This window comes from Lichenostomus cassidix, chromosome 11 (genome assembly GCF_008360975.1).
Source record: "Lichenostomus cassidix isolate B80296 chromosome 11, HeHo_3.0, whole genome shotgun sequence".
Classification (NCBI taxonomy): Eukaryota; Metazoa; Chordata; class Aves; order Passeriformes; family Meliphagidae; genus Lichenostomus; species Lichenostomus cassidix.
The window spans coordinates 1,986,811-2,011,932 of NC_139492.1; the positions used below are offsets into that span (position 1 = coordinate 1,986,811).

Below are 25,122 nucleotides of genomic sequence, written 5' to 3' on the forward strand. Positions count from 1 at the left end.
CTTCCCTTCCCTTCCCTTCCCTTCCCTTCCCTTCCCTTCCCTTCCCTTCCCTTCCCTTCCCTTTCCTTTCCTTTCCTTTCCTTTCCTTCCCCCTCTCACACAGGTGGGCTCTGCCTGGGGATCCAAAACTCCATTCCCAAATTCCCCTTTACCAAATTCCCCTTCCCAAATCCCCCTTCCCCACAGCTCTCCAACCCCTCAAAGTGCTGCCTGTTCTGCTGTAAGAACATAAAAATCCCAGTGCAGCCTCAAAAATGATCCAAACCTTCACCTGCCTGAGTGCCTCTGCCAGGCTGGGCCTAAAGCAGCAGGTTGGATGATTTCCATGGATTTCTGACCCACCTGGATGGGCATTTTACTGGGATTTAGGTAGATCTGCAGGAGCCAGGCTGGGAAGATGGAAATACACTGAATTACCTCTCTCTCTGGGCTACTTCTCAGGAATATTCCTGGCCCTGGGCAAATGGGAAAACCCCAGAACTCAGACAAATCACTCAACTCCCCGGGATTAAGAAAGGAATAATTATTTTGGACCACGTGGGTTGGGAGCCAATTAATATTAATCTGTGGCTGTCTTTCCTACTGAGCAAACCTCAGCTTGACTGAGTGGAACTGCGAGATGGAAAATCCAAGCTGGATTTCTGCTGCTCCAAGGGCAAGAGCAGGAATAACTAGTCAGTCACCAGTGGGAACAATCCAGTCAGGAAACCACCAGTGCTTTTATTGGATGGATTACAGGAGGCATTTCGGTGCTGTTTTACAGATATCTGAATATCTGTGTCTGCAGGGCTCTGGTTAACCTGCTCCTGACAGGACCTGGGTGTCATGCACTTGAATGCACCAAAAAAAAAAAAATAGTCCTCGAGAGGTTTTCCAAAGAAAAAAAGCAGAATTCCAAACCCCAGGGGTGAATTCCCAGGGCTGTGATCCCAAAATGTCATTTTTTTGGTTCATTTCAAGTGTGCAGCAACCGTTGAAGAGGGGAGATTAAAAAAAAAAAAAAAAGATGACTAAGGACCTAAAAGGAAAATCCAAAACAACACAAAAAAAAAAAAAAAAAAAGGAAGAGGTGGGAAGATGATGGACAGTTCCTGTGGAAAATGGAATTTCAAAATTATCCTTTTCCCCTGTCCACCCATAGCCCTGTGCCTGGAGAAGGGAAAGGAAAGAGAAGAGGAAGCAAAACTGCGACAGGAGGGAATCAGACCATGTAAGGAAAAGAACTGAATTTAACTGGCACATGCTCTAATCCTTAGTTTATTTCTGGTTAAAAATATAGCAATCCAGTGCAGTGTAATAAGAAATCTGCTGAAAAGGTAGCAGAGAAACAGCTAAAACAGAAGCAAAGCAAAGCTGAGTCCACGAGTCCGGGCTGGATTCCAACAACTCTGGATGTCAATGTCCAGGAGGGTTTTTTTCCCCTCCTTCCCCACCCCCAAAAACCTCCTCGAGGGTCTCACCTGGGTGAGTTTTCACCCTCCTGCACCCTCCTCCTGCTGCCTGCAGCTGCAGGATGGGGATTGAGGCTGGGATGAACTCCCAAATCCCAAATAATCCCAAATCCCAAAGGAGATCGGTGGTGGTGGTGGTGGTGGAGCACCGTGGGGTGGGAATTTGGGCTTTTTTTTGGGGAAGCCACTGGCGAGGGATGGAGCTGAGAGCAAAGTGTGATCGGGACAGGAGAGCTCGGCATCTTTAATGAGTGTGCAGGTTACCCCTGGGGACGGGGAGGGGACAGAAATCAAGGCAGGCAGAGTACAAAGATGGTAGAAACGAACAAAGTAAGTGACATAGAAAAAAAAAAAACCAAAAAAAAGAAAGAAAATACATCCTTAGAGGCTGCCATTGCCAATGATGTTTGGTTTGATTTTCGTTTTTTTTTTTTTCTTTTCTTTTTTTCCTTTTTTTTCCCTTTTTTTTTCCTTTTCTTCCTTTTTTTTCCTTTTTTTTTTTTTTTTTTTTTGTATACAGGGACATGTTGGAAGCTGGAATATACATCCCGCATTACAAAGTGCAAAAATACGACATGCTCAGAGCCCAAGCATGATGTCTGAAACAGTCCACAGCAAGATGTAAGAAGACAAACCCACCACCCTCTCCCTCCTCTCCTCTCCGGGACATGCTCCAGCTGCTCCTCCCCAGGTGCCTTTTGAGAAACAGTTGGGATTTTTGCGCTTGGTTTTGGTTTTATTGTCGTCTGGAGTGGGTTGGAATTGAGCCCTCTGTGCCCCCTGGCCCTCCCCACCCACGTTTGGGATGCTCCTCACCAGCACAGCCACTCCATCCGTGCTGCTGGAGGTGCCTCCGAGGTTTAGTTTGATTTTTTTAGGGAATCCAAGTATGCACTTTTACCATTTTTACCATTTTTACCATTTTTACCTTTTTTTTTTTTACCCAGGAGAAATGGGCTGTGAATTCCAGGTGGTTTTGCAGCCTTGCCAGGGGTGAGGAGCAGCCTGGGGAGGAGGAGTGAAGGCAGGAGGGTTTTGGGGTTGCTGCTCACACCTCGTGCTCCCCATTCCCCCCCTGCCCCGGGGAATTCTGCAAAAAGCCAAGTTGGGTTTCGACAACAAAATGGGGTTTGTTCTCCCATCTTCCCCACCCAGCCAGGGTTCATTCCTTCCCCGTGCTCCTTCTCTCCTCCTTCTTCCAGCAGCATTCCTCCATTCCCAAAGGGAGAAAAGTTCGCTTTCCTCCCCCATTTCTCATGAAAGCTGTTGTGGATTTCCCCAGGAAACTCAGCCTGGAGCATCCCAGAGCCCATCCAAACTCCACCCAAACTCTCCCCACAGTCTCATCTCCATTTTGGGGTTCATTGCTGTTGTTACAATTATTATTTTTTTTTTGGGGGGGGGTGAGGGGAAGGGAAACGAGGTTTTTTTTTTCTTTTGTTGGGATTCCTTCTCATCCTTCCCAGTGTTGGGGGGGCAGAGTGTTGATAGCATTTTGCCATGCCACACAGCATAGTGTTATACAAGCAAAGAATTTTGGCTAAAATCCAAAAAACATTACCCAGGAAAAAAGGCAAACTGTGAGTGAGACTCGATCGTTTGTTGTTCTTCTGTGAAAAGACTTGGAAATTGTCAGAGGACAGTTCGAGTTATGATTTTTTTTCCTTTGTTTTTTTTTTTGTTGTTGTTTGGTTCTGGTTTGTTTGTTGGTTTTTTTTGTTTTGTTTTTTTTTTTTGTGGTGTTTTTTTTCCCCCCATTCATACATGTAACTGTTATTTTTGCAAACAAGACAGTCTTGAATTAGATGAAAAAGTTAATAAACAAAATGGCGACTCCAATATTTAGTAAGATCACCATGACTACCAGGATGGGAGCTGAACCCTGCAAGAGAAAGAGAAAGACAGGAGTTAGATGGATATTTGGAATCCTGCAGGGAATTCTGGGGAGTCCAGGCAGCTCTGGGGATGAGCAAATCCCAATTTACACCTCCCAAAGTGCCCAGGAACCCTTGGAGGATTTTTTTTTTTAAGCTGCCAAGCAAACATTTAGCTGCACCCCCTAAGATGGATCATCCCATGTCAATCCCATAGGAATTCTGACCTTAAAAGCATAACTAGTATCTCTTGTTTACCAGGTGCTCATTGAACAGGAAGAAAAACACAAAAACCCAGATGATATTGGATTGTAGAGTGGTTTGGGGATGGTTTGGAGAGTGTCATTGCCCCCTAAAAAATGTCCCAACAGGAAATTTCCCAATAAATACAGTTGTTTTCCAGGTGTCCCAGATATCAGACCAGCACACGAGGTTCAGTGTTCAGGCAACCTTTTGGGAATGCTCTAAAAACCTAATCCTGAGTTTATATGGATCAAATGAACCTCCTGGGAACTCCCTGGCAGTGTCCAAGGCCAGGCTGGACAGGGCTTGGAGCAACCTGGGACAGTGGAAAGTGTCCCTGCCCATGGGACAGCGAATTTTAAATTCCCTTCCCACCCCAACCATTCCAAAATTCCACCTGGAAAACATTTCAGGAGCACTCAGAGCAGCTCCCCTGTATCTGAGCATCCCAGGAGTGCTTCCATCCCTCCAGCAGCATCCCAGGAATTCTGTGGAGCTGCAGCCAAGCCTCCAGCTCATCCTTCTGAGGAGCACTGGTCAGGCAAACCTCCCCCTGGCCCCTCATTCCCAGTGCCACGGGCTGAGGGTGGTAGCTATTCCTTGGGATGGCTGGGATCCTCAGCTCTTCCTGAGGACCATTCCCGAGGATTCCTGTGCCAGCCTCCAGCCCTGGAACGGTCCCAACGCCTGTCCCTGTCCCTGTCCCCCTCCTGACGCTCCCCACGCGGCTGGGATGGATGGGGACAGAGCTGGACACCCCTTGGGAGTTTTCCCTGGGCTGCTCCGCGGAGCTGCTGGACTAAAAACGGGAATAAGCATCTCCTGGCTGGCCGGGAATGGTTTCTTTTCCGAGCAGCCTGATTCAGGCGGCGCTCGGGAGTGGGTGGCAGCTCGGGAGGATGCTGGAGCCTGCTGGAAAGGCACGCTGGTAGCTTAGCAACAGGGTCAGAGGCAGGGATTGCGGAGCCGCTCCCGGCAGCCAGGTATCCACGGCTGGCTGATCCCAAAAAACCTCCTTCCCGAGGCTGGATCACCTCCTCCTCGAGCTCCTTGCCTTCCCCCAGCCCGGCCGTGCCAAGCCTGGCCTTGCCGGCGCTGGGAGGGATTAGCTGCATTTCAGAAGATTATTGGGTTTAGGGTTTTGGAGCTGCTGGGAATATAATAACAGATTGCAGGCGATTATCAGTGGCATTGTTTGCCTTGGCACTGCCCTGCCGAGGCACAAACGCCCTCCTGCCCTGGCTGAGCAGCAATTCCAGCGGCCCTGGGCTGCTCCATGCATGAATTCCCTGCCAAAGCAGCCCAGCCTGAGCTGCCCCTGCTCTGCCCATCCCTCCCATTCCCTGCTCCTTTCCCAGTTCCTGCTTTGGGATGCAGCTGAGGTCCAGCCCTGGGTGGGATGTGTGCAGGGAGGGAGCACAGCCTTCATCGGGTGGTTTTCCCAAAAAAAAAAAAAGGAACAGGATGAGAGGAATCAGCCTCGAGTTGTACCAGGGGAGGTTTGGGTTGGATATTTGGGAATAATTCTTCACCTGGGGCAGCGGTGGAGTCCCAGTCCCCAGAGCTGTGTGGATGTGGCACTTGGGGACATGGAGTACAGGTGGGAGTGCTGGGAGAAGGTTGGACTCAAGTCTAGAGTATTTTCCAACAGAAACAATCCTGTGGTTCCATGATTTCCACCCAGGACATCAAAGCTGTGCCCTCATCTGGCAAATGGGGGATCCAACACCCAGATTGGTGTCAGCAGCCCCTGGATTCCTGTGCTGTCCCAACTCCTGCATTCCCATTCAGGGAGGTTCTGCTCAGCCCCTGCATTCCCATTCAGGAGGTTCTGCTCAGCTCCTGGATTCCCATTCAGGAGGTTCTGCTCAGCTCCTGGCTCAGGCTGGGCCTGTTTGCATCCTGCATCCCCTGGGCAGTGCAGGGACAGGAGAAATTCCTTCCTTTCCCACTGCAGCCCTGGGATCTTCCCCGTTCTCCAGCCAGAGCATCCCAGGGTTAGGCTGACCAGGGAGGGTTCTGGGAAGCAAGCAGCTCAAATCCAGCTGTCTGACACCTCACCAATTCACTTCCTTTTGCCAGGAAGAGGAAGTTTTAGCTTCCCTCGTTTTAACCCCCTGTTGGCCGTGCTGCTCCAGCAGGGCTCTCCAGGTGGGAATGGCAGGGCTGGAGCTCAGCCCATGGCAGCTGCTGCTGGGGAAGCAGCTCTGCCACTCCAGAGCTTCTGGTTTAGCTCCAAGTACAAACCCTGCTGCACTTCTAAACGCCTCTGTCTGCCTCCTTGCTGTCTGCTGAGGTGTTGGTGCTTCCCCTGTGCCCGAGGGGATGCTGTCCTTCCCTCCTGGGAGTTGGGACAGCCCTGAGCAGCATTCCTGCTCTGCTCCTGGCATCAGGAGAGGATCAGCTCTGGGGCTGAGCACTTCCAGGGCACTGGATCCCTTTTGCTGCAGCAAAGAAGCAGAGCTTCAGCACCAGCAGCTTTTAAACCCTTCCTGCTGTGGTCCAAACCTCCAGCAGGAGCTTTTGGGAAGAGGAGACACAGCCCTTGGTTTGCAGCTTTGCTGGGTTTGGTGGGGCCTGAGCTCATCTTTGGCCTCCTGTGGAATCCCAGAATGGTTTGGGTTGGAAGAGACCTCAAAGCACCTCATTCCAACCCCCTGCCAGGGGCAGGGATCTCCTGGAGACTTATTTTAATTTTTATTTTATTTTAATTTCCCTGGAGTCCTTCACAGGAGAAGAGAAACACCTGCAAAGGATGGGAATGTACAGAAGAAAAGGATTCTTCTCTATCAACAGGTTGACTCTCAGATTTTTTAAGATTTCCTTCCAAGCTTAAAGAACAGAAACTCAGACCTGAACCCATGGAAACACTAAAATAGGAATAAAACCCCATTATAGCACAGGGATAACATCAGCAAATCACAGCTGTAGAGCAATCCCTGCCCCTCTGCCTTGTTTGTTTTTCTCCTGGAACTGTTGTGTAGCAACTCGGGAGTTTTCCTGGGAATACGACGGACAGCTGCTTTACAAATGCAATTGTGGCATAATTAATTTAAGCCTCAGCAATCCATTATTATCTGTTATCACAGGGTACAAGCTCTGCCTCTCTGCCATGGAAACCACAGTGCAGGTTACCTAGGAATCCCTCCGGGATCTATTAAGTGTAATTACTAAGGACTTGGATCAGCAGGAAAAAAAAAAAAACAAAAAAAAATTAGAGATATGCACCATTTTCCAGCCTCAGCACTGCAGAAAGGGCTGCAAACTTAGCAGCTCGGTGACATTTGTGCTGAATTGTCACATCGTTGCCAGGAATGGGCTCTGGGAAATGGTTAAGGAGCGTTTAGCAAAGGAAACATCAGGGATTCGCTTGGCTTTCTCCAGCGGGTTGCAGGAGCTCCAGAAAGGGCCCAGGAGATGCCAAAAGTGCCCGTGTGAGTGAAAGTGAGTTGGGTGGGGTGGGAAAAGCTTCTTCTGTGGGGAAAAAAGGCTAAAAAATTGAGAGTTTATCCTCTCAGAGACCCTTTAGCCTCTTAGGGAGCAGGTTTGTCCCCCCTGGTTCAATCCTGGCCTGACAGATGAAGGGTTGAGCTCTGTGTGTTTGTTTAGGTGTGTTGGGAGCTCTGATTTTAAGATTTTTGTTCTAAAAACAGCAAGTCGAGGTTTGGTTCTGAGCAGCAGGCAAAAGCTGGTGTTTCACCCCAAATTTTTCCACGCTGAGAGATGTGGAATTGGGTTCAACCCCCTGAGCCAGGTGACAGGAGCAGGCAGGAAGGTGATCCCAGGGACATCAAAGGTCTCAGAGATGAAAAGGCTTTGAGAAGGACCCTGTCGGGTGGAACATCCCATTTCCCTCTGAAGATTATTTACCTCGTGTTGTCTGAACACGAAAGGGATTAGAGGAGGAGCAGTTTGTGGTTATTATTTGTCTCGAGGAGAGACAAGCCCTGCAGCAACGCTCAGCCCTGCCTCATTCCAGAGGTGTGATGGCAGCAGGGCTCCTCTTCCTCCTTATTCCCACTAAATTATGGTTCCTGTCTGTCTGGACATGCAGCTGCCACCTGGGATTTGGGGTGAATCTAGTTGGTTGAGATGGGAGGAATAAGGGAAACCCAGGGATGACTGTGTTGGGAGAGCTGGGGATGGCTCCTGGTGGGAAAAAATACATGGAAAAAACTAAAGGGAAAAAAAATAAATGGAAAAAAAAAACCTAAATAGAAAAAAAAATTGGAAAAAAAACCTAGATGGAAAAAATAAATGGAAAAAGCTGAAGCTGGAAGACCACAGGGATAAACCACAGGGTTGAATCCCAGGGAGGTTAATGCCAAACGAGTCCCCAGGTCCCTTTCCCTGGCTGGTCCCACCTGGGAACATCTCCCTGCACAGAGAAGCTTCACACCCCAAACAGGGGATGTGATAAACCACCCAGCTTTTATTTTAAACTCATTTTAGGGCTTTTTTTTTTTAAACCTTTAGGGCTAAAGGTGCCAAACTTCCCTGAAAAAAAAAAAAAAACCCGCTGAAAGAGATGAATCCCCTGAGGAGCAGGAGGAGCGGGCAGCACGCAGCGGGAGGAGGCAGTGCCGGAGCTCCAGCCCGGCCCCGGTGCCGGGAGGCTGTGCCCATCCCCTGCCCGCAGCCCGGGCTCCGGCAGCTCCGCGCAGCCCTGCTCCGCCTGCAGATTGGCTGCTGGCTCCAGCCTTTCCCCAGCGACAGCGAAACCTGCCTGGAATATCTCGCCGGCAAATCCGCCCCTCTGCCGCTGCCTGCGCGCAGGAGGGAGGGAGGGAGGGATGGAGGGAGGGATGGAGGGATGGAGGGATGGAGGGATGGAGGGAGGGATGGAGGGAGGGATGGAGGAATGGATGGATGGATAGATAGATGGATGGATGGATGGATGATGAATGGAGGGATGGAGGGAGGGATGGAGGGATGGAGGGATGGATGGATGGATGGATGGAGAGGCTGTGGCTGCCGGGGTCGCTCCCCGCCGGGCCCAGCGGGGTCTCTCGGAGTTCCCTCACCCTCCGGCTGCTTTCACCTGCCTCTATCGCGGCTTTTCCCCCGGAATGCTGGCGGGGAGAGCTCTGGGGTTCCACCCGGCACCGTGAAATGTCAAAGCTTGGCTGATGCGATGAGCCAGAGCATCCCAAAAAAGGCTCAAACCTCCAGCCTGCTCACACCCCAGGGAGCCTTCGGTGAGACCACGGCGCGTCCCTGGAGGGCTCCCTGGAAATGTCGCTGACTGTCGCTGCTAAATGAGGACAGCAGGATGAATCAGGCTCCGGTCGTGCCTGACCCCAGCCCTGCCCGAGCCACCGGAGCTCCTCCGTGCCCAGAGCGCTTCTGCTTCCCTTCCAGGGGCTGCAGATGCTCAGCGCCGGCAGGAGAGGAGATCTGTTCCCTTCTTTCCTCCCAGCCCTGCAGCCGGCTGGGGTTTGTGCCCGTGGATAAAAGAGCATTTTAGAGAGTGTCTTTCCCTTTCCAGCCTCATTCCCCTTTTCCTTTCCCGTTTTAGCTCTCCTGAAAGCCTTCAGGAGCCTGTGAAGCATCCTGGCACAGGTCTGAGCTCTGTGCCTCGTGGGTCTTTAAGGCCAGGAAGGACAGTGACGTTCCTACAAATCCCTTAATCCCACAGCACCGGCACCACTCCTGCCACGTTGGCTCCCATTTGCCTCTTCCCCAGCGCTGACAATGGCTGGGAGTTTGTCCTGTGTGTGCTGGGGTCACTGCCCAGAGAGGCACGGAGAGATCAGGTGGCTCTAAATGCCATTTTAAAGCATTTGTGTGGCTCAGTGACCCCGAAACCCCAAATCCCCCGAGAGCCAACACCAAGCAGCGCTGAATTGCATCGACGTTATTGAGCCGTGGCCTCAAGAAATGACATTTCTGAGAGTATTTTTCAACTCCTGACGTGCAGGAATTGAACCCAGCGGTTCTGGGAGCTTCTTTTAAAGGACTGGGGCAAAGTGACAGAGGAGAACAAAGTTCTCTCTCCAGCATCCTGCCTGTCTGACTCCTGTGTGGAGTCTGCATCCCTACCTGTGCACATCTGGATTCAAGGCCCCGTGGCTCTCAGCTTGTTTTTAAGACAGAAATCAGCAGTAATGATTTTTTTGGAGTGTGTTTTGTAAGACCTGCAGCCCCAGCCCGTCCTGGCTAGCACTTCCAGAGGTGTGCTGGCTCTGGGAGCTGGAGCTGGCATTCCCACCCAGAGCCAAGCCCAGGGCTCATGGATGGCTTGTGCAGAGCTGGTTTAGGGCAGATTGTTTTTAAAACAAGCTAAGATGCGAGGATGACCTCAGTTCTGTGCAGGGATACTCCAGGTGGGGCAAAAACAGCTGTGCTCAGCTCCAAGCATCCTTCTGCTCATTGGCAGGTGCCTTTCCCAGGGAGCCTTGGCAGTGCTGGGATCCCAGGGAAGGGGCTGGGAACAGGCTGGAGCAGGCTGGGATCCCAGGGAAGAGGTTGGGAACAGGCTGGGAGCAGGCTGGGATCCCAGGGAAGGGGCTGGAGCAGGATGGAGCAGGATGGAGCAGTGCAGGCTCTCACACTCCTGCACACAGCCAGCCTTGCCCCAGAGCTCACAGCCAGCCTTGCCCCAGAGCTCACGCCCTGCCAGGCCACAGGGAAAGGGGATTTCAGGCCAGAGTGGGAAATTGGGCTTTTGGGGAGGTTTGATTTGCTGTGGGGGATGTGGAGCTCGAGCAGGATGAGTGGATTTTTGCAGGGCCAAGAGTGTGAGTGTCCTGTGGCACTGAGTGGGGTCTGTGGGATAAATCCTTCCTCCTTAGCCTTCCCTTCCTCTGGGATTCACCACCCTCCCTGAGGTCTGAGATGGTTTGGATGGCAGGTGAGGTCACAGATTTGGGAGGAGGTTGGAACACAATTCCCATTCCTCCCCTGCTCCTGTCCGAGCATCCCCTCCCTCCAGGCCACTGGAACAAAACCCTGCTAGCACCGAGCAATCCCTGCTAGAACAAATTGTTGCTGGCATTGTGGGTTATTTAAATCCACATATTATCTCTTCCTCTGTATTACATTAGCTTCCTCCCAAACCTTCGCCATCTGTTCCACCCTCGGTTATGAATGTGAGAAAACTGAACATGCTGCTCCCCAGCTCCAGCACTTCCAAAGGATGATGTGCATCCTAATGGCTTTTCCATGCATTTTTCCATGCTGGCTGGGGCCCTTCACTAGTGCCCAGGACTCTGGGAATGGCCGGGAGTGTGTTGGTGGATTTGCCTCCAGAATAGTGGAGGGAGGTTTATTGTGGCAGCTCTGAACATCTGACAGGCTGGGTGGGGTGAGACCCCAGGGCTGCTTGTGCCAGTGACCTGCCAAAATTATGTGGCTCTCAGCGAGGAGAATCAGTGGTTTCACCCCTGCTTTGGGCTCAGTGTCTCCCAGGCTGTGCTGTCAAAGGTGCTGCAACATCCCACACCTCCCAGGGTGCTGTCTGTGCAACTCCTGCTGTTGCTCTTCCCTCCAGGAGCTGTCAGGCTCCTCACGCTGCCTGTCATGCCTGCAGTGCTCCCCAGGCCAGCAGGTGAGGACAGCCTGGCTGGCTGTGGCTCTGCAGGGCTGCAGGATGTGTGCTGCTGAGCAAACCCCCTGCTCAGCTCCCCCTCAGTGCTGAGTGGGAGCTGTGAGCCCCTGGAGAGGGAGGCAGGGAGCTGCAGGGCTGCTGGAGGGTGGGATTGATGCACAGCCCCGGCAGGGAAGCTGGGGCAGATCCATCCTTCCCACATCCCAGGCTGCTCCCTTCTGTCTCTCCAGCTCGGCTCTGCTGGACGTGTGGCAAATGTCATCACACCTCGATGCCTCTCACCCAAATTTTCGGCCTGACTGATAAATTAATTTCAGTCTCATGACCAGGCACTATCCTCTGCTCCCCTGACAGGGAGATTTGGCTCCTTTCTTCTGAGATGTCACCCCCTGAGCGTGACAGGTTTGCCATTTCTCCTGGGGAGGTCTGGAGCATCCCCATGGGACACCTCCAGCCCTGCCCTGTGCTTGGCACTGGCTCAACAAGGGACAGCTTGGGGCTGTGGTGGCTTCCCCACTGCTCCCAGCAGACCTCACCTCCTCTCCTGGCAATGCCAAACCAACAGGGACAGCAAGAGAGGAAGCTTCTGGTGGGAAATCCAGGAACCATCAAAACCCAGGGCTGCAAAGAACCCAAACCCCACAGAACTCAGCCTTCTCCTGAGGAGGTTCAGCTCTGTCCAGTTCTGGTGATGTCCAGCCAGGCCTTACCCCCCTCACTCTCCCAGCTCTCCCAGCCTCCCCAGGCAATTAATTACACCCTCACCTCATTAGCGCTGGTTAATGGCTCACCCTCCTTGATTTAAGCCCATTAATTCTGTTCATGGAGAACAGACTATTCCCTTCCATTTTGCAGTAGTTTTACATGTTTGAAGATCGCTCTGTCTCCTCCCCCGAGCACCTCCAGCCCTTCCCAGCATCCACTTCACGCCCAAAGTGTCCTCATGTCCCCAAAATGAGGAGCCCGGGGTGGGATGGCTCCAAGGGGCTGTTTCCCACACTCTCCTGGACCAGCATGAAGCTCTGTTGCCATAACCACAACCCGAGGAAGCATCACCCATGCCTTGCCTGCTCCTGCAGCTTTCCCACCAAACCCCCAGCAATAATGGGTTTTTCTTGCTGGCCCTGGGCTGGGCTGAGAACTCCAACTTGCTGCTCACATCCTCCAAGGAAAACCCTGAGGGAACACCTCCCAGCAACATCCAGCGGGACGGGAGAAGGGAGCAGAGGGGATTCAAGGCACAAAGCGACGATAATTCAAATTTTCCAAACTCCCCTCCCACCCCACCCCGCCCAGCTTCCCGAGCAGAATTCCACAGCCAGCTCCTTCACTCACCGTACTGGATTTGAGCGCATCCCCACTGTCCTCTTCAGATTCTAGTGCAACAGGTAAAGATTTCTGTGGCGGGGAGAAGGTTAAGTCCCACCTCAGTAGCCGAGGTTCAGCTTTGACCCCGAATCTCAGGTTTTCCAGTTTCTGCACCGTGGGCTCGGCAGAGGAAGCTGGCCTGAAATTCTCTTTGTTCTGGGACTTAGACCTCAGTCTCTGCACCCCGAAGCCCCGCTCTTCCCCGCGGTGCTCGTCAGCCCCGCTCCTGCATCCTCCCCCTTTGCTGTAGTGTCTTTTTTGGGTGTGAATCTCTTGCATATAAGAATCCATCCTCATGAGGGGCTTCATCTCCATCTCGTAATTGCTCATCTTCTCCTCGTCCAGCTCAAGCAGCTTGGAGCTCCCTGAGCTGTGGTTGTGGGACCTGTGGTGGGAAGTCCATGAGACCGTGGCTGGGGAATCTGTCCACCTCTCTCTCGGCTTGTGGTTGGAGGCCGAATGTTTGTGTCCCCCGCTCCGACCTCGGTAGTCTTCGGGGACAGGATTGGAGCCCAGCTGCCCGCCGCGCACCGTCCCGCTTCTGCCGGCGCGGCTCCCGCCCACCTTCTCTTCGCTCCAGCTGTTGGGGCGCAGGTAATCCCCGCCGCGCCCCTCCAGCAACATCTGGATCTCCCCGCCGCGCTCTTCGTCCACCGACATCTGCCGGGAGAAGTGCGCGCTCTTGTTCCTGCAGGAGGGGCCGAGCGGCGGCGTGGAGCAGGGGCTGGCGGGGAAGCTCTGCAGAGGGCTGTCGTCGGGGGTCAGGTCGGACGGGGTGGTGCCCTTGCGGTACAGCTCGGGGCTCTCTTGCTGCAGGGGCGTCCCGGTGGAGAGGACCTCGATGTCGTCGCTCGAGTTCTGCCGCTTCGGCCGCTGGCATTCGAGCCCTTTTGGGGAGGGAGAGGGAGAGAGAGGGAGGAGGAAGGATTATTTCTGTTTTTAAGGATGTCCCCGCGGGTTTTTCGGGGATGAGAGGGTTGGGTGATGGGGAACAGCGGGGTGGGGTGGGGACAGCAGTGTCACAGCTGCTGGCAGCACTGGTGTGACACCAAACTGACCCCTGGCCGGCACAGGAAGGATTTTCCAGCCCCACAAACGTGGAGAAGCCACCAAGAATGCAGAGCTGCTGGGAGAGGGTTCTGATGGGTTTTTGGGATCCATCTGACCGCATTTCCTGTCAGTTCCAAATTTGGGAGCATTGGAAATTGGAGAGGGGAGATCTGTGATGTAGCTGGTGGCACACCCTGTGCTCTGTGTATGCTGGGTGACATTGGGATCACCCTGGGTGCCACTGGGATCACTCTAGGTGCCACTGGGATCACTCTAGGTGCCACTGGGATCATTCTAGGTGCCACTGGGATCACTCTGGGTGTCACTGAGATCACTCCATCCCAGCAGCCCTCACACCTGTCCCGCATGGAAGCACCTCAGTTTTTTGGCTGTGAGGTGCAGGAGGGACGCCTCACCTCCAGGTTTTCATGGTGAAATGGCCACATCTGGGCAGGTGTGTGACAGAAACCCCACAAACCTTAGATCCAGGAGCTTTCCTGCCCCACAGAGCCCAGCAGGACATTGAAATCCCCCCTGAGCCCCCCTGGATGGGATGGCAGGACAGGGTGGTTGTGCCACATCCCGTCAGGGCCACCTGAGGCCAACACCTCCCATCCTCCTCATCCCACCCCTCATTCCTTCCACCCAGACACCTCCCAGATAGTGTCCCCCTGGCCATGGGGACTTCAGCAGGGGCTGAGTGTCCTCTGCTGCTGGAGGAACACGAAACAAAAACTCCAATGTGTTCATCACTGATGAAACACCCAACGATTTCCAGCGAGCTAATAGTGGTTAATTCTCCCTTTCCCCTCTCCAGTTGTTCCCTGCTAAAGCCACGCTAAATTAGGTGAATAATCTGATAAATATATTAAGTGCCTAATGCCCCTGAAATGCATCTAATTGCGATTGCCATGGCGAGACAAGACATGAGTGTTGGGGAGGGAGAGCTCCATTCTCGTGCCGTTGTTCAAAAATAAACGCTCGGGAGCGCCTGCTCGGATCTCTCCACTTCTGCAGAGTGATTTTGCCTCTTGAATCTTTTTGGGGAGCTGCTGGGATGTGCCTTCACCCCTGCCAGGGCTGGGATACAGGCAGGGAATGCCCCAGTGTGGGGATGGATGTTCCCATCGGAGCAGTGGCAGGGGAGGGAAATAGTGAAAAAGTTCCTTGGAAATCCATCGGAGGAATTTGTGGGAAATTGTCTCCTAATGACTCGAGTTTCTGGGACGATATTCACATAGTTCAGCCTTCATTTTTGCCCTGTTTGTATGAATGTTTGGGAGAATGAATCTCCTGGGATTTATCCAGGGCGCCTGAGCAATGCTGCTGTTGGTGGGGAATTGCTGGGAAGGAGAAAGGTGGAGCTCATCCCATCCCTTTTCCTGCAGATTAACTGGCTCTGGGATAAAAGACAAACTTTTTTGGTGGCTTTTTTCCAGGCACTGCTGTCCCAAACACCTTCCAATATCCCAAATGGGAAACTGAGGCACAGAGGGAATAAATGACTCAATGTGAGAAAGCTGGAAAGCCACCTGTGGGAACGGGCTCAAGACTTGGGGTACCCCTGTTTTTTGGGCTTTATATTCCCCAATTCAGGGCTTTGGCAGCAATTCCAGGGAATTGAAAGCTTCCCACCAGCTCTGAGCCCCCAAAGCTGATCTCCAGCCCCACAGCCTTGCTGACCCACTGCTCCTGTCCCCAGAGCCCCCCGGAGAGACAATAAACCCCAGCGCTGCTCCACCACACCCACCCCGGGGAACAGGTTACCGAATCCCCCTCACCCCAAAGCCTCCCCACCCACCCCTGCAGCAATCTGCAGGTGACTCTGCCTTCCCGTGGCTCATTCCCGGCGGGCTGGAGCTGCTGGGATGTCGGGAACAGCTCCCCCAGCCCGGAGCCCGCAGGGATGGAGGCGTTTCCTCGCTCAGGGACGCACCGGTGCAGCCTTTGGGCACCCGAGGATGTGCAACAATTATCCGCGGCTAAAATTAGCGCCGCAGCACGTGATGTTCCTGGAAGAACGGTTGTGAGAGCGCGAAGGAGGATGCGGAGCTCCAAATGTGGATTTCCAGCGGGATGGAGGCAGCGCAGCTCAGCCCAGCCGCCGAGGCTTCAAAGGCCAAGCTGCGCTGCCCTGAGGAGCGAGATTTGGGATTTGGGAGCAGCGCCAGGCTGGGCTCTGGTGCGCTGCTGTCACCTGGGGGGACTCAGCTCTGCGGCACCACCTCGGGCTGATCCAGGATTTGGGGTGAACGGCGGGGATGGGGAGCTGGAGATGCCCGCGGCTGGAGATGGAAACCACGGGCTGGAGGGCGAGGCAGGAAACCAAACAGGGAGATTTCTGGTTTTGTTGGGCTCATGTTGAGGTGGGTACAGACCCCCGTGTGTCCCTTGTGTCCCCCAGCAGCCAGAGATCCCTCGGAGCCTCGCTGTGCCAGGGGGAGGCACCCAAATCCCACATCCTGCGGGAGCATGGGTGCTGTGCAGGGAGAGCAGCCAGCAGCCAAGGGTGGGTGACACCCTGGGGCACCGGGGGTGGCACTGGGGACTTGAAACACCCTGCAGGGAGCACAGCCAGCACCCAGGAGAGCAGGGAACAGCCAGCACCCAGAGCCTGAACCAGGGGGAACATCCAGCACCCAGGATCCTGTGGAAGAGGGACACATCCAGCACCCACCACCCTGGAAGAGGGGAGCACATCCAGCACCCACAATCCTGAGTGAAAGGGGCACATTCAGCTCCCAGGAGCTCGCACAGGGAAGACAAATCCAGCACCCACGATCCTGCATGAGGGGAGCACATCCAGCACCCAGGGTCCTGAAAAAGGGAGACAAGTCCAGCACCCACGATCCTAAATGGTGGGGAAACATCCAGCACCCATAATCCTGTGGAAGAGGAGCACATCCATCACCCACAGTCCTGAATGACGGGGAGCATCCAGCACCCACAGTCCTGAGCAAGGGAGAAAAATCCATCACCCACAATCCTGAATGAGGGAGGAACACCCAGCACCCACAATCCTGTGGAATACATCCAACACCCACAATTCTGCATGAGGGGAGCACATCCAGCACCCACAATTCCGAACAAGGGGGCACATCCAGCATCCACTATCCCGTGAAAGGAGGTCACACCCTGCACCCGCGATCCTGAGCGAGGCTGTCCCGCAGAGAGGGTGGTGGCAGCTCCCCCATCCCGTTCAGCCCCCGGGAGGTCGCAGGCTCTGTGGCTGCCACAGCCGCTCCCAGCCCTGATCTGCCCGGGGCGCTGCAGGTCTGCCGGCACATCTGGGATGCTGTGTTTGTTTTTCGCTGTACTCTGAGCCGAACCGCCTCTCCTCCCCTCTCCTCCCCTCGCTCACACACAGCCCCCCCGGCCCGAGCTCCAGCCGCACCAACCCGGCACGAGTCGGGAGGTAGTAAAAAATGTATCACCTAAAAATACATCTCCAAGAGGTGATTTAAACCAGCAAAGTCTCCTGGCAGGAGGAAATGGAGCTGAGGAACATCTCGGGGCTGGAGAAGCCCCAGGGACCGCGCAGCCCTGCGAGAGAGCTCGGATCTCCGATGTACAACCTCGGCAGGAGGAGGGATGAGGGTTCGGAGCGAGGCTGAGCATCCTTCCGCAGGCACGGCGATGCTCGGCCAGCCCGAGATGCCCTGGAAGGGCTGTGCCCTGACTCAGGCTCCCCAAACCCGTCCTGCTGAGCCCCGGGATGCCCCAGCCGCCCCCGCAGCCTCCGCGCTGCGGATTTTCCAGCCGGGCCGGGCTGGCCGGGCGGATCAGCGATCCCTGTTCCCGGGAGCAGCCCGGCCGTGAGTCAGCGGCAGCAGCCCCTGGAGCAATTAACGAGTGAGTAATCCTCGGTGAGAGCTGCGAGGGGGAGAATAATGACAGCCGCCTCCTGAGGAGGGCTCGGTGCTGGAAAACTTCTGGATAAAGCCAGGCGCAGATTAATTATGACGTTAATTAGTGCTGGGGGGACTTGGAGCTTCCCATCGCCACTCGGCTGCAGCCTTTAGTCTGACCCTGGTTTGGCTTCGGCTCTGTGCTTCCTGAGCCTCTGCTGGGGAAAATGAGGAGGGAGAGGAAGGAGAGGAAGGAGAGGAAGGAAGGAAGGAAGGAAGGAAGGAAGGAAGGAAGGAAGGAAGGAAGGAAGGAAGGAAGGAAGGAAGGAAGGAAGGAAGGAAGGAAGGAAGGAAGGAAGGAAGGAAGGAAGGAAGGAAGGAAGGAAGGAAGGAAGGAAGGAAGGAAGGAAGGAAGGAAGGGAGGGAGGAAGGAAGGGAGGAAGGAAGGAAGGAAGGAAGGAAGGAAGGAAGGAAGGAAGGAAGGAAGGAAGGATTCACCACCAGGCAAAGCTCAGCTGTGGATTTTCCCAGTGACTGATCTGCACGGCCGAGGGAAGGGTCAGGTCCCAGGGGATGCCTGTCCAAGCATTCCAGAGAAATCAGGAACCACACAAGCCATGGGTGTGAAATCAATGCTGACCTCTGGGATCAGCTGTGTTTGCATTTTCCTTCCAGAGCCCTTGTTGGGCTCTTTCTGTGCAACCACCGAGGACGATGAATTGAAAAATTGGGAGTGTTTTGGTGTGGAAAGTGGCGATTTCGGGGCAAAAGCACTGAACAAGGTGAAAATGTTGCATATCGACAGCCTTGTGCTAAATCTCCCAAAACCTCGAGCTTTCCCAGCCCAATAATTCCAGAGAGGATCAGGAGCTGCGGGCACAACCTGACCCTCCCCTCAGGGGAATTTTGGGAGGTTTTGGGGTCTGTGCAAGGAGTGGCAGGGCTGCTCCCGGACTGACCGTTTTCCCTGTGCTGGAAGGAAGGCGAGAACTCTTTGGCAGTGATCCTGGCGATCCGCGCTTCCTCCTGAGCTTTCTGCGCCGCCGTCACGGCCGCCTCCGCCTTGGCCCTGGAGTGAGAGGTCCTGCAAGGCAACGGCAGACACCAGCACCCCGTTAGGCAGCTCCTCCCACCACGGAAAAACCCCAAATTTCCCCCATAAATTGATCCAAAACCCTTTGGTTGCGATAGGGAAGTTCGGCCAGGAGGTTGGGATTTTCTAACAGCATCGTGAGTTGCTCCCTCAGCCTGGGAATCACCCCAAAAAATTTGGAATCAGGGGCAGGATTTGTTCCCCCTCCATCCCATTTCCCACCCCATCCCAGCAGCATTTCCTCTGGGGCTGAAGGCCTGAATTGAAAACCTTTTTTTTTTTTTTATTTTTTAACCAAACCCATTTGCTCGGGGATGAAAAAATTTTTTAAAAAATGCACATTTCCACCCTCACCCCCACGTTTTGCGTAAAACGCTGGATGTAAATAAATACCAGGAGCAGAGGTAGGAGTGGGGGGTTTGGCTCCTGTGCCTCCTCCACCATCCCTTCACACATTCCCATCAGGGCCTTTCCCTCCCTCTGGATCAACAACTGTCCCCTGCAGTCGCCAATGAGTCCCCAAAGGCTTTTTTTGGATGGCATTTCAGCCCATCACTCAGGATTTACAGCATCCTCCGGAGGCTGCTTTGCCCCTTTTTTCCCCTTATCCGAGCTATCCAGGCACTTTTCAAAATTCCCCTTCCCACCCCGGTGCAGGCAGGGATAAAAATAGCTCAGCTGATTTCTTTTTCCCTCCAAAATCAGGCCCTCCATCTCCTTTAATCATTTTTTTTTTTTTTCCCCTGCCTCTCTCTGAATTCCCTCTAATTTCTCGACATCTGCGTGGAGAGGGAGTGCCATTTCTGACAGCTTCCTAAAAATGGAAAACAGGGCCAGGAATGTGCCTGCCTTGCTTGGAAGCATGGCTGGGGCTGGGGCTGTGCTGTCCCCTGAGCCATCCCTGCTGCTCCAGGGACACTTTGCAGGTGTTTTCACTCTAAAAAAATGCTTTATTCCCAGCTGTTGGCTGCTGGAAGTGGATCTGAGATGTTTTTTGGAGTTGTTTGGGGTAGAGGAGGGCGATGCTGGTGGAGATCCTGAGGGTTCTCCGTGAGTGATGCACCCAAAAATTCGGTTTAAATGGGTTTTGATCCATCTGGAGTGCATGGCTTTCCCTGCCCAGCACTCAGGGGGGGTTTGGAGCTCATTCCCTGGCAAAATCCCTGCCCTGATCCTCGAGGAGGAACAGGGATGTCCCAAAGAGGAGCTGCAGCAAACTGCTGGGCGAGGAGGTGCAAACTGCTCCATTTTCCATGGAATCATGGGATGCCTTGGGTTGGATTTTGGGTTAAAATCGACCTCATTCCAAACCCTGCTGTGGGCAGGGAGAGATTCCACCAGTCCAGGTTTTTCCAGCCTGGTTTTGGACACTTCCAGGGATGGAGCAACCTGTGCCAGAGCCCCAAACCCTCACAGATATTGGGAGTTTCTTCCCAAAATCCCATCTAAATCCACCTTTTTACAGCTTAAATCCATTCCCCCCATGCCCTGTCCAAGTCCCTCTCTCCAGGTCTCTTTTTGGCCCCATTTTTGTGCCCATTTTTGGCACAAATGTGCTCTGGGGGAAAGGCTGAGGCATCCAACTTGTGGATGAAACCACTGGAGGTTCAAATCCACATTCTGCCTCCCCAAGCTTGCGAGACTTCTGGCATCTTCCACCCTTTCTGTGAAGAAATTCCTCCTGCCATCCAACAGGAGGAACTAAAACCCAACAGGAGGCTGGGATGGCATGGGACAAACAGGAATGGTGATGGCACCCTCCGAAAAATGGCTCTGGAGGTCACATTTCAAGGGAATTCAAATAAAATCCAACAGCAGGAATTTTTAATCCATTTAAAAATTGGATTTAAAAAAAAAATTTTAATCAATTTTTAAATGGATTAAAAATCACCCTCCCTGGGGGATGGATTCATTTTCATCCCTGGAAACTTCTGGGATCCTCACAGAAACTTCCTCATCCTCACAGACTCCCAGAAAGTACAAGGAATTTAAAAACCCAAAAACCTGTGGCTTTGGCTCAGAAAAGGTTAAAAATCAACCTCATCAACGAAATCCAAGAAGAGGGTTGGGATGCTCTGGATTCCCCCAGAGCAGAAGGAACACCCTGGATTCCCCAGAGCTGCAGATTAATTGTTTGCAAAGCTCCCCGAGACGCCGGCAGGAGTGAAAAGCAGAATTATGGAGATCCATACGTTGCATAATAAAATCCATAAGTATTCCCAAATAAACGCTGGTAATCCAGTTAGGGCTCGCATGACTTTGTCACATCCTAAATTTACCAGCTGTCTCCTTTCTCCACGCCTGCTGCTCGTGGCGTGTGCTAAATCTTAATTCCCACTTAATTGCCTGGAGTTGATTTCCCTGGAAAAGTGAGGGTTTTTTTTTTTTCTGGTTTTTCTCCCTGATACATGGACAGGCCCTGATCTCATCACTCTGCTCTTCCTGCCCTAAGTGATGCCATAAATTGGGGTTTTTTTTCCAGCACAGAGATGCCATCCTGGAGATCAGAGTGAAAACCAAGCTGGATCTTTCCTGATAAAAATGGAATTCTGGGATGGTTTGGGTTGGAGAGGACCTCGAGGATCACCCTGTTCTTGTGGGCTCAGGATGGGATGGAGGGAAGATGGGATGATGCAAGAGGAGCTGTTTAATTCCTCCCACCCCTGAGCATCCCCAGCCTCCTCCTCCTCCAGCTGGGATGAATCCAGGAGGGTGGAAGGTGTTCCTGCCCAGGCAGGGGTGGGATGGGATGGACTTCAAGGTCCTTCCAACCCAACCACTCCCTGATTCCAGGATTTTAGAGCACTTTGCTGTCCAATCCGAGCTCTTTTTGGGCAAAGATTGGGATTGGGAAGAGCCAGAGTGGGGAAAGCTGGGATGGTTGATGGCTTTTGAGACCCCATTTTGGGTCAGGGCACAGAGTCCCTGCTGGGGCTGGCCTGGAATGTCTCATTTAGTAATTTTTTTGCCAAGCTGACTCACTCTTCTCGGAGGATGAGCGGGCAAGTGGTCAAACTGGCAAGAGGAGCTGGCAGGAGGCAGGGAAAGATCCCAACCAACCAGATTCCCGAAAACCTTCCCAGATCTCTGCGATTTGGCTGGAGCTGCCAGGGGAAGGGACAATACCTGCTTCCTAAAGCCAGCTCCATCAGCTCCAGCTAATCCATAACGAGCTGGAATCAACTGATTTGCAAGGAAGAATTTGGCTTTTTAGGAATTCCAGCAGTGATTTCGGGCTGGCTTGGGGAAAGCAAGGAGTTCTGCTGCAGAGCTGATGCTGGGGGCTGCTGCAGCCAAAAAGGGGTGAACTCTCAGCAAAATCCTCAGGGATTCAGGAAGGAAGGAAGCAAAATTCAAAGCAGGTGAGGCTCGGGAGGTGGTTCGGTTCCAGGAACGCTTTGGCAGGAGAACAAGTGGGACAAAGTGCTGTAAAATGAAGCTGGAAATCAGAGCGAGTTTCCAGATCCCCGGGAAGGTTTGTGAGCTGGAAATGTGACACCTGGAATTGCCAGGATGGCACTGGGAGCCTCGGGAAACCTGGATCACTGGTGAGTCCTCCTCCTCCCATTGTCTGAATCCATCAGGTGAGGGATTTACCGCCTTTATTCCTAATTTTCCTGCATTTCTGTAAGGAAAATCCATTCCAATGAAAACCAGACCCTGAGCAAACTCATGTTTGGGGTTAAAAGGAGCTCCGTGCTGAACACAGGTGAAAATCCATAATATTGGGAACATTAAAAGCATCCTCTAGGTGAGATTTCTGGGAAGGAAGGTCTGTTTCCCAAAATTCACATGGCAGCTCCTGCTGCTGTTTTCCAAACTTCTCACTTTCCTGATGCCTCCCTGAACTCAAAGCCTGGCTGAGGAAGGGAAGGATGGAATTCCTGCTTTATTTAGGATCTGTGCAGGGATGGAGAGTCTCAGCTCTCCTCCATCCCACACCCCGAGCTCTCCAGCTATCCCAACTCCCCACAGGAGCACAAGGGAGGCTGCAGCAAGTCCCAAACCCTTTCCCACCCCATAAAACCACCCCGTGGTCCCTATTTTCATGGAAAACCGGGAAATTGGCTGTGCTGGGAGTGGTGAGGATGGAGTTAAGCTGGCAATGAGCTCATCCCTAACGAACAGCCTCAAGTTTTCCTAAGGGGCCAGGCTGGCTCCATCGGATCCACTTTGTCTCCAGGTCAATACTTCATCAGGCAGCTTTGGGCTCGGGTTTTTTGGTTGGTTTTTTTTTTTTTTTTCCCCTCTTTAAATGCATCTTTATCTTCCTGTAGGAAGGAATGTTTTCTCTCCCTCCATTACCGAGCTTCATGTATTTTTCAAGCGGCGAAATTCAATTAAAACACACACCGGCTGCAAGGAGATACTTCAGGAAAAATTCAGAGAGAGCGTTTGCCGGGTGGTTAAGACTTCCCGGGGTCAGGAAAGCCTTGGGATGTCCTGGGAAGGGATGGCTGGATGAGGGAGGAAAAGGAGATTTTCGGTGGAAAAGCCAGGCTGGGCAGGGCTGGCTGGATCAGGTGAGGAGAAGGAGATTTCAGCCTCCCCAGCCTGGATCCCTGTGTGGCTCCGCAGGGGTTGTTTTCCAACCCCTCTGGCACGGCAGGGAGCAGGATCCAGCCCGAATTGCATCCACCGAGGAGCGCAGAGCCAAAATCCCCGAGCGATCGATGGCGACACCAACCCCGAGCCCTGGGAGAGAGGAATGCTGCTGCAATCCTCTCCCGAGGGTATCGGATCGCTCCGGGATGGGATGGGATGGGATGGGATGGGCAGAGAGGCGATCCCACATCCCTGCCAGAGCGGGATTGATCCCTGCACCAGCCCCGGGCAGAGCCGGGAGGGGAGGCTTGGCCGGGCTCCGTGCTCTCCTAGATGGGACAAATTGGGACTGAATTATTAATAACCACTGCAGACTGTCTGCTTCCCACCTCTGCGGGATCTCTCTGATTTAGGGCACAGCTGCAGTGCCCATTCCCCATTCCAGGGGTTCCGCCGGGCACCGCATCCCGCATCCAGCCCTCTCCAGAGGGTCGGGACGAGCTCAGCCCGGAGCCAGCCTCTGTCTAGACATCGCCCCGAGGGAACGGCGAGATGGCAGCGATTAACAACCTGTTTGTTATTTTCCCTATCTGGCGTTTAGTGCCCCGACCAAAGCCGCTCCTCATTCCAGCCTGGCTCTTCCCACCGCTCTCCTGGCTTCCCTGTGATTGCACCAGGCTCGCCCTGAGTGATTTGTGCAGGCAGAAACGCCGCGCTGGTCCTCAGGGGGTGGAATATTAGACACACCAATTAGCCGGCTGAGGATAAATTCCCATTTACCTGCTCAGCGCAGGCAGTTTTCCCAGCCTGCTCCCTCCGTCTGCTTTCCCCTCCATCCCTCCCCATCGCTGGAATTCTTAATCAAGGGGGAAAAAAGCTGCTTAATGTGACCTCTGACATGACGTAATGCAGCCCCGGAGGTCTGCCCGGGCTGTTTGCAGCCAGACACGGAGCAGGGGCTGTGCATGGCAAAGAGAGGCAGGCGGGGCAGCTCCGGGTGGGGATTTGGGGATGGAGGGATGGATGGATGGATGGATGGATGGATGGATGGATGGATGGATGGATGGATGGGATGGATGGAGGGATGGATGGATGGATGGAAGGAAGGAAGGAAGGAAGGAAGGAAGGAAGGAAGGAAGGAAGGAAGGAAGGAAGGAAGGAAGGAAGGAAGGAAGGAAGGAAGGAAGGAAGATGGATGGGAGGGATGGATGGAAGGAAGGATCAGGGATGGATGGAGGGGTGAATGGATGGATGGCAGGTTGTGGCTAGCACAGGTCTTTGCCATGAGAACTTTCCTCTGTGTTTTACAAACAAAGATAAAGTTTGGATGTTATTAAAAACAGTGTCTCAAGATTTGGACAGTTCAGGCCTGGCCAGTCAGGCCTAGGGGGAGGTTTCTGACTGACCAATCTGGGTGACCTCTGAAGAGCCTATATAAGTTGGAATCAAAATAATAAAGCTCTCTTTTTTCTTGCTACACTGAGAACCTGGGTCCTTTTCTCTGCTAGCGGCTCAACAGCAACAGAGGGATGGATGGATGGATGATAGGAAGGAAGGAAGGAAGGAAGGAAGGAAGGAAGGAAGGAAGGATCACTCCTGCCTGGGCTCTGAGCACCAGGATGAGGAGCAGGAAATCTCCCATCAGCAGGAAGGAAGTTTGGGAAAGGCTGGGATGGCATGGGACAAGAGGGAATGGTGATGCACACTCCAAAAAATGGGTCTGGAAGTCACATTTCAAGGGAATTAAAGAAAAAAACCCCTCAAACCTTTTAATCCCAGGAAAATCCACTCAATGTGTTTGTCGCTGCCCAAAAAAGCAAATTACAGAGAAGCATGGAAGATGTTGTGGTCAAAAACCCAAATCCAGGTTTCCCTGTAGTTTTACACTGGGAAATGTCACGTTATGGGGGGAAATCATTCCCAAGGCAGCTGGGAGAGCCTGTGGAGATCCTGTGGCCCAGCTGGGACATGGAATGCACGAGGTATCCCAAATTCATGGAGCTGGAGCCAATTCCCATTTAGCTCATTGCTCCAGGGACCTCCGACAGAGCCTTCCCTACCTTTATATTTTTATATTTTTATATTTTATTTTTATATTTTT

The 25,122-nt window shown here is 53.1% G+C and overlaps 1 protein-coding gene and 1 long non-coding RNA gene across 2 annotated transcripts in view; one reads left to right on the plus strand and one right to left on the minus strand.

Annotated features, from left to right (window-relative positions):
- The first annotated feature begins 144 nt into the window (after positions 1–144).
- LOC146432036 (uncharacterized) lies at positions 145–2,446 on the plus strand. Its single transcript, XR_014854464.1, has 2 exons — positions 145–1,210; positions 1,972–2,446. It is a non-coding gene; the product is annotated as an uncharacterized LOC146432036 (long non-coding RNA).
- The window catches only part of JPH3 (junctophilin 3), a 50,094-nt gene continuing 27,339 nt past the window's right edge, over positions 2,368–25,122 (minus strand). Inside the window, exons 3-5 of the mRNA XM_085071395.1 lie at positions 18,343–18,467; positions 12,453–13,372; positions 2,368–3,333 (exon numbers count right to left, since the gene is read on the minus strand). Coding sequence (XP_084927521.1) covers positions 3,253–3,333; positions 12,453–13,372; positions 18,343–18,467 — 1,126 coding nt within the window. The 3' untranslated portion in view covers positions 2,368–3,252. The remainder of the gene's footprint in view (positions 3,334–12,452; positions 13,373–18,342; positions 18,468–25,122) is intronic.